The sequence below is a fragment of the Bemisia tabaci genome, chromosome 1, assembly GCF_918797505.1.
Source record: "Bemisia tabaci chromosome 1, PGI_BMITA_v3".
Classification (NCBI taxonomy): domain Eukaryota; kingdom Metazoa; phylum Arthropoda; class Insecta; order Hemiptera; family Aleyrodidae; genus Bemisia; species Bemisia tabaci.
The window spans coordinates 41,378,448-41,390,675 of record NC_092793.1 but is presented as its reverse complement, the minus strand read 5'-3'; the positions used below and the strand labels follow the sequence as shown (position 1 = coordinate 41,390,675).

The following is a 12,228-nucleotide window of genomic DNA, read 5'->3' as shown; positions in this document are numbered from 1 at the left end:
GACACGACCAAAATCCTCATTTGCTCACCCTCAAACGCCGCCGTCGACTCACTAGTTTACGCACTCTTAAAAAACATTCCACCAACAGACATCCTAAGAATCTACCCTACCTCCAAGGACACGCAGGACATCAAAAAAGAAATCAAGCCGTGCGTGTTCTTGGACAGAAACGGACACATCAAGCAACCCCCACGCGAAACAATGAGAAATCATAACATCATTGCAACAACCCTCACAGGCACCGGAAAACTAATTACAGCAGGTTTCGGTCTGACAAGCCACTTCAACCACGTATTCATGGATGAATGCGGACGAGCCACGGAACAGGACTCACTCGTTCCCATTGCGGGACTATCGCAAACGAAAGTTAAACCCAAATTCATTCTCGCAGGTGACCCCGCCCAACTTGGACCAATCTCAACATCCGCACTCGCCTCACGCATCGGCTACGGCATTTCTCTGTTAGAGCGCTTAGCAAAATTACCAGCATACCAACCACATCCTATTACAAAAAAATATAACCCAACAATGATTACAAAATTAAGCAGAAACTTCAGATCTCACCCCTCAATTTTGACCACCCCCAACCAACTTTTTTACAACAATGAACTCCGGGCTCACGGTCCTCAAAACATCATAAACCTTGCCTGCGGTTGGCGAAAATTGCCGAGCAAGCACGTCCCTATCATAATCGACCCCCACAACGAACTCGAGGTCGAATCAAAGGATAATTACGGTTTCAGCAACCCTTATGAAGCTCAAATAGGTAGTACTCAACTACATGCGCGGCATAATAGATTCCCATTTCAACGGACACTCAGTAACGCAACACGACATAGGTATCGCCACCCCTTACCGCAACCAAGTAAATCTGCTGCAAGCATACCTCCGCCAGTGGCCCAACATAAAAATAGCCACAATAGATGAATTCTAGGGCTCGGAGCGCCTAATAATCCTCCTGAGCACGGTGCGGTCCCCCCACCCAAACGGCCGAAAAATGCAACTCGGTTTCTTAAAAGACCCCCGCAGACTAAACGTCGCCTTAACCCGCAGCAGATGCCTCCTTATCGTTGTCGGAAACCTAAAAACTCTGTCTCGCAGCCAGCACTGGGCACATTTCATCCGACAATGTAAAAACAACAACGCGATTCTCCTACCCTAACCCGTTACCCACATCCATAAACGCTCACCACAAATCTGAAAGCCAAACTTACCTTCAGTTTTTATGTTGTGGGTTTTTCCCATACATTCAGATGCCTTTAGATTAGTATTCACGTAGGAGTATTTACGTGATATTACGAGATGGTAAAAGATAAAAGGCAAGAAATGGAGTTCATGGCGATACGTAGGCAATTTCTTCACACGTCTCAGGGCGTACGCGAGCAAACATGTATGACGGCTGCTAACGTCACAAAAATGATAATAGAGTCAAAATTCTACGACTAATTTGATGATTTAATAAACTCACTAAAAGATGAAAGAGTCACCAGTAAAATATTCCCACCGGCTCAACTTTACAAGCTTGTTGCGCAATCACCGGAATTGCATGACACCACATACGTCAAATCACCCTACTTAATTTACCATATCGGAAGACTTTCCTTCAATTTACATGAAGTTGAAGCAGGGAGAGATATAATTAGAGGAGCCCTTCACCTGCCTCTAATTAGGAGCACTCAAAATATGGCCATGAATTTCAGGGTAAAAAAAATGGATACTAGATTTAAGGTTTTTAACCCCATTTTTGTGACTGCACATTCGCAGCAATCGGTAGAGAATTGTAGGAGAGAGCACAACACATATTATTGTGCTGAATCGGACTTGATTTCAGCGAAAATGACGCCCCTAAACTCAGACGTCTACAGTCATGAGTGTATGGTTATACTAAACGACAAAAAACAAGCAAATATTAAAAATAAGCGTGAAAATGACTCCTTGCAACCGATTGTCGGACCAGCCATCTGCACGAGTGATGACGCCAATATGTGCATCGTTGACAATAAAATCCTATTTTTAAGTGCATTTAATAGTTTCCAAATCAAATCAAAAACACCCTATGAATTCGACGTAAAAAAAAATCAAATTTAACATAGAGGACAATCCGTCAATTTCTACACATGCAACCTCCCACCCAGACCACGACACATACGATACCCTCCACGGAGTACACGTGGCCATGGTAACGACTCTCGCCGCCGCCGTCGTAGCCATCACATGGAGAACAATCACCACTTTCCGAAAACAGTCTACCGATATAAAAGACGCCCGACAAAAATGCGAGCTTCAAGAAGTGCTGATGCTGGACACCAAAACAGGACACGGAAAAATACAAAAGGTGGAGGGCCTTTAAAAAAATGAAAATAAAAAATCTATTTGCTAGGTATCTAAAATGTTAAGCTATTACGCTATTTAAGGGTAACTATGAATATAAATAATATTACGGTTTTTAATATAGTTTGAGTTGTTGTAAATTGTAATTTTCCTATGATTGCTATAATTTTACTATAAACTTCATATGACTTACCACTATTCCCTTTTTCTTTGGCTATTTTTGAGTATAATTGCTTAGTTCATAAATATTAATATCTTTTAATCATATACTTCCTTTTGGGTTTATTTAATGTAAGTGAATGAAAAATTAGCATCAAATTTTAAACATGAAGTCAGAAAATTTCGTATTGACAAGCGCAAATACATCATTCCTCCCCCCGTACAGCAGATCTCGTTTTTCCTACGTTGTCTTTCCAAAATCAGCAAAATCTACACGTACAAGCGGGATCGTTATTCCTGCGAAAAATAGTTTTCCGTAACCCGCCATACACTTTAGTGCACTGCTATAGTAGCCACAGAATAATAGCTCTCGCACCGACTCTACATTCACGACTTATCAGTTATCAGCGATTGGGAATCCCACGTTTATTTTCTTGCTCTTTTCCTCTTTCCCCTACTTTCATCGTTGTCTCCACGGTCAGGCCAGTCGGTGATAGCTGTATGCCTTCGAGGCTTCCCTCCGGTTCCATATCTTTTCCCCATTCTTCACCACACCGCAATCGGTGGCGAGGCGTGATTAATCGATTATCGATATTTCTCCATTTGAAGCCATGGTAAAGAATCGATTATTGAGGTGTAAACACCCTGTCTATCGATCTTTTTCCATACATTTATATGGGAGGTCAATCGATAATCATAAAGCACGTCGCGCCACTGACTGTAACAGTGTTGAGGGGTGTAGTGAGCCACAACGTGGACATATTGGATGAGAAATGGATCCCTTGAAAATAAAAGTTAGGTTCATGCTTAAGCGCCCGCAGTAGGTTATCTACAGCCAAGGCCAAGCTATCAAATATTAATAGCATATGACTAGATTTTTTTTTTAGCTGTAACTCAAAATTTTCGCTCCTATTTTATTTTTTAAATAAATATTACAATGAAGGATGGGTGCCATTAAAGTCTGATTTGAAGTTACTTTAGCTGCTGAATCCGAAAATGGCCTTGATTTTAAATATTATGCACCGTTTTCCCAAAAAAATTGAATCAAAATTGAATTTCCCCACAAAAAACTCCATTTTTTTTTTTAGAAGCCCCATTTTGTGGGAAGATAATGGGTCAACGCAAGAAAACTAAGGTCAATTTTGAACTCAGCAATACAAATTACATAGAAGCTTGTCAACTATCTAGTCTACCATAAAGTCCACCGTGTTCCACCATTTTTTTCATTTTTGGAGACCGGTGTTTTTCTATGATCAGTGACTTTTAAGTGTCTACTATTCCTAAAATATGTAACTCACTGAGCTAATATGGGCGCTTCTTAATGCTTTAGTGTCTAAACTACAAGAATACTATATGGTAGAACGGTCAAATCTGTCCACCACCCCCCCTCCCCCAAGGGTGAGACTTACTTGTTTAAATCAAATCAAATGTTGCACGGTCTTAAAATGGTTCCATGTGCTAAAAAAACGCCGAAAGGATTTGGGAAAAAAAATTTAACGCGGCCCGCACAGCACCTACAGATCGTTATTTTTCCGATATTTTTGGCATTTTAACCGTCTTTTTTTTATAGTTTAGTTAGTGACAAAGATTTGACGCTAAATGTTAACGCCAAACATGGAGATGGATTAATGGAGGTGTTGCATGTGTGAGAAATTTGCGATTTGACTACAAATTCTTATGTAAAAGTCCGCGAGAAACACGATGGTCCCACTGATTTTCTCTGAAATCAACTCCGCAGCTCCAAAAACGGTCTCAAAGTTGAGGCTGTAATGATCCTGAGAGTTCACGTCTACGTAAAGACAAACTCTCCATGCAAAGATAGGGAGCAAATATATTAGCAGGGTAACTGAAAGCACGGCAACCCTAAGGGTTGCCGTGCTTTCGTTGCTGCTCGTGCTTTTAGAGTCCCCAAGTAAAGTGGCAGCCCTGTCAATGTATTTGCTCCCTATCTTTGCATGGAGAGTTTGTCTTTACGTAGAGGTGGACTCTCAGGATAGCATGGGATATTTATTCTGGATAATACTGTGGTTTCCTTTTTTATTCAAACTTTTGGTGAAATTCTCAAGCAGATCATTATCATTTAAGTGTTTTTTTATGAGTATTTTTGAAAACAAGCAATGAAAGAGAAATTGTATTATTCTTCTTAAATTACCGAAAACTTGGGAGAAAAATTGGAATGGTGAAATTAGACCTCTTAAGTAGAAACAGTAATAGCTCATGCCTCTATGCTCATAATTTCAATGTGACTAGCTTCATACCCTAGTATTCTATGCTGAACTTTCATTGAAAAACCTGAAAAATTTGGATAGGGTCTTCTACTACATGACTTCGTTGCTTATTTTGATCAAAACTAGCACTGAGCTTACTGCCAAAGCCTGAAATTCACTCCTGCTTGACTGACAAAACTTGTGTAACAATTACCACGATTTGAGTTTCCTACGAGCATTCCTTTCTTGGAGAGGGGTTCAGTCAAGTTTGGCGAAGCAGCACAAGTTTACGCTATTTTCAGGTTCAAAGTTTATTAATCGTACTGAGTAAAAATTGTAAAATTGAACGTATTGAAGTGACCGACAGACTTCTAAAATTTAAGAAAACGTAAAAAATTAAAGCCTTTAGAAGCATCCAAGCACCATTATTTCCATGAGAACCGCGTCAGGGCTGCAGTTTACACGAGCTTAAGACGTGGGTCTAAAAATCCATCCTAAAAAATAATCAGACAAGAACCTGAAAAAGTAAGAAATAACGAGTATCAACACAGCCGACGACAAGGAAGATGTGTTCGGGCCTCTTTTTTAACTTTTCTCCCGAATCTGAGCGACACCTCATTGGCAGCATACAGCAGAGCATTAAGCACTCACGCTTTGCGTCATCGCGCCTTCAATTTTTCAGATGCAGCACGGACGTCCATCAAGTACGAATAGTTGTATCTCTGCGCCGTCGTGAACGCGCACCTTTTCCCTCCCTCCACGTCCATATTGTGTTTGTTTCCGTTTGTCTCATTCGTAATCAGAGACAAGAGACCGTCCACTAGTATCTTGGCCATTGTGGAAGCTTTTACTTTTGGGACTTCAGCACTCAACTGTTGACTTACCTACATGGTTGATGTTCAACAACGTGTTGGCTGTTAAGTTTTGCAAACAAGCCGAAAATGGCCGACGTTTCGGAAACTTGTTTGGCTCATGACGTCCTCCGAAGCTCATCATCGACCATGTAGGTAAGTCAACAGCCGAAACTAGGGTGATGACTGTTGCTCCCTAGTAATTGTCCATAAGGAATTGTTGAAACCCCGAAAGTAAAAGCTTCCCCCTGTCGCTAGGAGGCCAGTGGAGGGTCTCTTGTCTCTGTTCGTAATAGTGCTTCAGGCACTACGTGAATATAACACAGCCGAAGGTAGGAGAGATGTGTTCGGGCCACTTTTTAAACTTCCCTTCCGAATCTGAGCGACACCTCATTGGCAGCATATAGCACAGCATTGAGAACTCACGCTTCGCGTCATCGCGCCCTCGATTTTTCAGACGCAGCACGGACGTCCATCAAGCACGAATAGTTGTATCTCTGCGCCGTCGTAAACGCGCACCCTTTCCCTCCCTCCACTTCCATATTGTGTTTGTTTCCGTTTATTTCATTCGTAATGGTGCTGCAAGCACTATGTGAATAACACAGCCGAAGGTAGGAGAGATGTGTTCGGGCCTCTTTTTTAACTTTTCTCCCGAATCTGAGCGACACCTCATTGGCAGCATATAGCACAGCATTGAAAACTCACGCTTCGCGTCATCACGCCTTCAATTTTTCAGACGCAGCACGGACGTCCTTCAAGCACGAATAGTTGTATCTCTGCGCCGTCGTAAACGCGCACCCTTTCCCTCCCTCTATTTCCATGTTGTGTTTGTTTCCGTTTGTCTTATTTGTAATGTTGCTTAAACTAGAGCGGGGCACTGCGAGTTCACGACTCACGCCATTGCGTCTTACATTTTTCATGTGCAATCCATCTTGCGAGAATAGTTGTATTGTTTTTAATTGCCAAATCTTCATTATTTTTTTAAACTGTCAGTTAATCGTGTCAGATATTTGAGTCAAATAAGGTATAGGGTACCAACCCCTATGAAGTTCCTTCCTTTTGGGTGCTTCAAATGCTCATCAAGGTCATCTTAACTCTTTCGGCAAGAGATATGCCACCCTCCTCTCAACATTCTCAGTATTACTTGGTTTTACAACATCTCGATTTTATTGTTGAATATTTGGCGTTTGGCCCACCGTTGACCCTGAAAAAAATAATTTTTTCTAGCTTTCTCATTATTTCCTCCTGGTTCCTAACAATTGGCGAGATGCTTTCTACCAAAGTTAACTAATATTGAGGATTTAGATTTCTTCAATACGTCTTCCAGGACAGGCGTGTCAAATATAGCGTAGAAGATTGTATTTATTTTTATTAAATTGTTATACGATTAGGTCAAACGAAATATAGAAATCTCATATGGAGCCAGATTACAGCTTTGAAAGGCTTTGGGCTTCAACTTTTTTATTTTGTTGGTATTGATGTATTTTTGTTATACTTTGTTTCTACATTTCTGTTGACTTATGATTTTTTTTCAATGCTGTTTCATTTCTACTCCTCTACTGATGATATAAATTATTTTAATTTCAAAGATATAAAACTTACATCTTTATTTGGGAATTTTCTTCCTCCTGATTGATTTATTCTTTGAATTGATCACATTATTGGAAGGAACTCATTGCTTGAGACAGAAAATACATTTAATTTAAAAATAAAAATCTTCAATAGCATTATTTAGTACTATTCACGAAAGCTTTCGTAAGAGCAAAATATTTCATCCACAAACGACTGAAGCATTATTTACAGTTTCTTTATCTTATCAAGTTATGCCCTTATATCAAATATTTCTTTTTTTTTGGGGGGGGGGGGGGCGAGTATTAAATAAAAGGAAAGAAAATACTATGAAGATTAAACACGATTGAAACATAATATTTTTTTAATTTCGTATCATAATCAAGACAATACCTGATAAAAGGAAGTGATCTATAACAAACGACTTGTGTTACACAAGTTTTGAATATTTTGACTTTTTAAAAAGAAAGTAATATTATAAAGAAACAAAAAATCGAAGTAATTTTCAATTAGCTCAAACACAAAGGCTGGTTGCCCCCCCCCTCCCCTGCTTGCATGGCGCCTTACACTGGCGCCTAGATATCAGCAGGGCCAGGGCGCCAAGAGCGATGGATCTTCTGTCCTCTTCGAAATGAAATTAAACTAACCGACTGTTGACCCAGTGAAACAAGTCTTGTCTTCCGTATCAGTAAAAGTGGGCGACGGATTCGATCAGATATGACGTGTGATCGTATATTCCGGATAATCGCAATTTGATGCATGCTGCAGTGAGGGGAAACGAAGATGTGAGAGATACGGTCGGAGAAGGTGCGATATCAATGAGGGGAAAGGCTTTCTTCACTAACATGACTTCGAGCCCGGGTAATCTCCTGTGGTCAACTGAGTCATGTACGGCGGGTTACGGAAAACTATTTTTCGCAGAAATAACGATCCCGCTTGTACAACCAGCATCATGCTCCTATTTCGCTGACAACTACACCAGAAACACACGGCTGATCCAAAATCAGGTCAGTTTCAGTTCAAAATCCAGTGACCTAGTGCGTGCATCTCCTGGTGTCTCTCCTTTCCTCATCTGGACAAAATAGAAAAATGAACGACCTCCTCTACTGCAAACTAACCAGGACCGAATACGACTTCAATGAATACCCGGACTTCCAGAGCCTCGTCGAAGAAGAAAGCACCTTTCCGGCACCGTTGCAGCCTCCAACACCAAACACCCTGCAACGCACCAAAACAACCCTTGCAGACAAACCTCGAGACGAGACCTTGGAAGAGAGCACCTTTCCGGCACTGTTAGAGCCTCCAACACCAACACCACTCCCCAAAGCAACACTCTCGAAGAAGCCCGCAAACAACAGTACAACCCAAACTCCATTTTGTTCAGACATGTAGTCAGTCTGGTGCAACTGTACAACATCACCGGTTCAAAAACATATAAAATCCCCATGGAAATAAACTTGAAATTGTTATCAGCTGAAAATGACGAGTTTGAAGAGAACCCCGCACAGAGCATGGGGTCAGCGGCTCTCGATGAAACTTTAATAGATTGATATAAAGTTCATAATTAAGGGAAAGCCAAAAAATTAGCTCATTTTTGCGAGTAGAAACCGGGATATTCGCAATTGAATCCGGACTATTTTCTATCATGCCGCACTGCCGCAGCATGGCGAAAGAATTCCGAGTCCTTCTCCTCTCGTTGTTCGGCGTTCTCGATCAGATCTCACGTCACTCACGTAAAGATAGGTGCTTATGCGCTCGGCCGGTGCGAATGCCGTACTCCCTCCCTCTACCCGCATCTGTTAATTCTGTTTCAGCAACTACATTTCAGATCAAACCGGCCGGCGGCGCCGGCACGGGAGAGGTGCGAGAAGCAGGGAACTCCATATCGCACAGCCCGAACGGAGCGTCCTAATGAGAGGAGTGAGTGTAAACAAAGCGACATCGTAGTTACCTGATGGGGTGAGGGGGTTTCCTGGCCGAAGTGCTCAAGCAAGGTAAGGTGACACGGATAATTTACCTCCGCCGCACAGAAAATAGTCCGGGTTCAATCGCGAATATCTCGGCTTCTACTTGCAAAATTGAGCTAATTTTTTGGCAATCCCTTAATTATGAACTTTATATCAATCTATTAATGTTTCATCGAGAGCCGCTGACCCCATGCTCTGTGCGGGGTTCTTTACTTTACCAAAATCTAATTGGTGCTCTATTATACATATCTAGTGAATCCAGATGGGTATCACCTTTTCTGTTATTTACTTAAGCAGTTTGCAAAATGCCTACTTTAAAGTACACTTTGAATATGCTTAAAGAATACGACAATACCTTCATAGGAAACAAAACAATAAAATACATTATAACTCGAATAATACTGTCACTCTAGATATCTACGTCAATGCAGATTAGGCAGAGCAATCGATAGCAATCGATTAGGCAATCGATAGAGAATCAACCTCAGGAATTCATATGTTTGGAAATCCCATTTTGTGGAAAACACAAAATGAAAAATTGTCTCAAGAGCAAATACACGCACACACAGAATATTAGGCATGCAGCAGCTGAAGAAGTAACCGAAATATTACCAATCCAAGGACTCCTGTCTGAATTATATATTAAAAGCATTCCAACTAACATTTACAAGGACAAAACAGGTGCTATTGAATTAGACAATAAAAGTAAATTTGTTAAAACTCTAAATGTATTGATGTAGCTACTCATTTTGTACAAGACTATGCCAAAAAAGATTAATTAAAATCCATAAAATATCAAGAGATCAAATAGCTGACATTTTCACTAAATTTTTTGGAAAAACTTAGTTTCTAAATTTCGAGAATCTCTCAACCTAAGAAATTAGCAACTTCTCACAAAAAGTCCCATATATCTAAACAACCTAAGTTTTTAGGAAGTACAGAACAAATGAGTGCGAAATACGCTGCTCTAGATTTTTCCATTCGTATGGCATTCCTTTTTGGAGGAAACGGCATTCTTTTGAAAAAATTGCATGGACTTAATGAATATTACCTTTATTGATGTATACTTCATAAAAATGTAAACTTGTTACTTTGTAAAATATCCTTCTGAACATGCATTGACAATTTAAGGAGGCGAGTATAAACACATGTGTTAGCGGACAAACCCGATTTCAGGACAAACTAGAATTTCCTAGGACGAACTAGTTTGGCCTAGTTACCGCGGGCCCTACTAGAATTTCCTAGGCCAAATTAGTTTATCCTACAGCACGTAGGCGAAACTAGTTTGGGCCTCGGCCGAACTAGTTTTTCCAAAAACACGTAGGCAAAACTAGTTCCGGCTTAGGCCGAACCCGTTCGGACGAGCTAGTTTGGCCTAGGTGGAACTAGTCCGGCCTAGGATTTTGAAGAAACGTTCGGCTATCGATTCTATCGCAGAAATTGGTACTTATCTATCGAATTAACTTTCGATAAGAGTCTCAATCAAAACACCAGTCCACGCTGAGCAGTGATCACCAGTCCATGCTGAGCAGTGATCACCAGTCCATGCTGAGCAGTGATAAGGAGCACGTTAATGTTCATTCGCGACATTACTTTGTGTTGTTATTAATGCCGTATTCAATTTAATTACTTTCTTTCATTTATAAATTTAGTCGTTATGAATGTATAGTCGTGTCGTGCAATGCTTTTTTACGTGCGAAGTCGTTAAAACGTGAAGTTTTCTTCCAAACAATCACATGATAGTGCCGGAGGCAAGGAATTCTCTGCAATTCAAAATGTCACAGCAGCTTATTATGCAACAATAAATAGGTGAGTTTCACTATCTGGGGCTGGGGAGGGGGAGGGGGGGGGGCTCTAATTGAAAAGTCAAGCCAATTGAGGACACATTATTCTTAGATGAATTATATTAGACATTGTGCCTTTCATTTTTCGTATTTTTTTTTCCAGGTGCTGAGATAGATGCTGCTACTATTGACGAAGAAAAGCTGCTGATGATCAAACTTAAAAATCAAATATCAAGAATATTTAAAGTAACTCATTAAAATGTACAAAACAATAGGGATAAACTAAAAATTAAAGCAATAAATTTACATTGAAGAATTTAAAATAATCTTCCTATCATTTCCTTACTTTACCCCGTCTAACCATATTGAAAAAAATAAAATTATAACTCTAGATTTTTCCTAAAGCACCTAGGACAAACTACTCTGGCCTAGGACAAACTAGTTTATACTAAATTGCTCCGGACAAACTGGTTCCGGCCTAGGCCAAACTACTTTATCCTAGGTGCTTAGGCCGAACAAGATTTCTTCCGGCAAACGAGTTTGTCCTAGGAAATTCTAGTTTGTCCTAAAATCGGGTTTGTCCGCTAACATATGTTCTTTTAAATCTACGCTCTCACTCCTATCCTCAATTAATGAGGTGTGTTATAGTATGCCAAATATGGCAACTGTGTAAACTTGACCTCACACCTGGTCATTTGATCATGATGTAGCGATGTAGCACACCATGTCTTTACTAATATGCAAAAGCAACGAAAGTATAAGTTTATCCACAATCGATCATTGTTGGATTTGAATAAGGGTTGCCACACAATTTAGAAAATGAAATTCCTTGATTTTCCAGACACATTTGAGTAAAATTCCCTGACAATTGTAGATATGCCATGTGGCTAAAAATACATAATTTGAAATTGTTTCCAGGCAATATTTTTTGTACTGGGCGTCAAATTCATTCTAGAAAGCGAATAAAGAAGAATTAAAAATTTTTCCCTAACACTTTCGACACTTTCCCTGACATTTCCATGTTTTCCCTGACTTTTTGAAATTTCCTGACATTCCACGGTTCTTCCAGTATTCCCTGACTGTGGCAATCCTGTTGAATATATCCGCTCCCGAAGTACTTTAAGACTTCTCATACACCAGTATCACAGTTTTGACTATCACTGAAATCTTTATTTTAAGGGCTGCCTGCGTTGTTATTCTCCTATGCTGAAGAATGAGCGACTTCCAAACCTTTCCTCACAGCCACTGTTGATATTTTCACCTAAAATCAGACAGTAATGGTTTGATTTTGATTCAGCACTTGAGAAAATAGATATTTTGGGGTAAAAAAAAGCGACAACAGGACTCAGCAAGGCCTTGT

At 40.2% G+C, this 12,228-nt stretch overlaps 1 protein-coding gene across 11 annotated transcripts in view; it reads right to left on the bottom strand.

Moving 5' to 3' along the window:
* LOC109037059 (ATP-dependent RNA helicase p62) overlaps positions 1–12,228 on the bottom strand; it is a 120,084-nt gene that overhangs the window by 28,120 nt on the left and 79,736 nt on the right. For 9 of the 11 annotated variants that reach the window (XM_019051551.2, XM_019051554.2, XM_019051552.2 and 6 more), the window contains one exon: positions 7,454–12,129. The exons of the other annotated variants lie outside the window; for them this stretch is intronic. In XM_019051551.2, coding sequence (XP_018907096.2) covers positions 12,062–12,129 — 68 coding nt within the window. In that variant the 3' untranslated portion in view covers positions 7,454–12,061. Of the gene's footprint in view, positions 1–7,453; positions 12,130–12,228 lie in introns of those variants that run through there. 11 annotated transcript variants of the gene reach the window in all.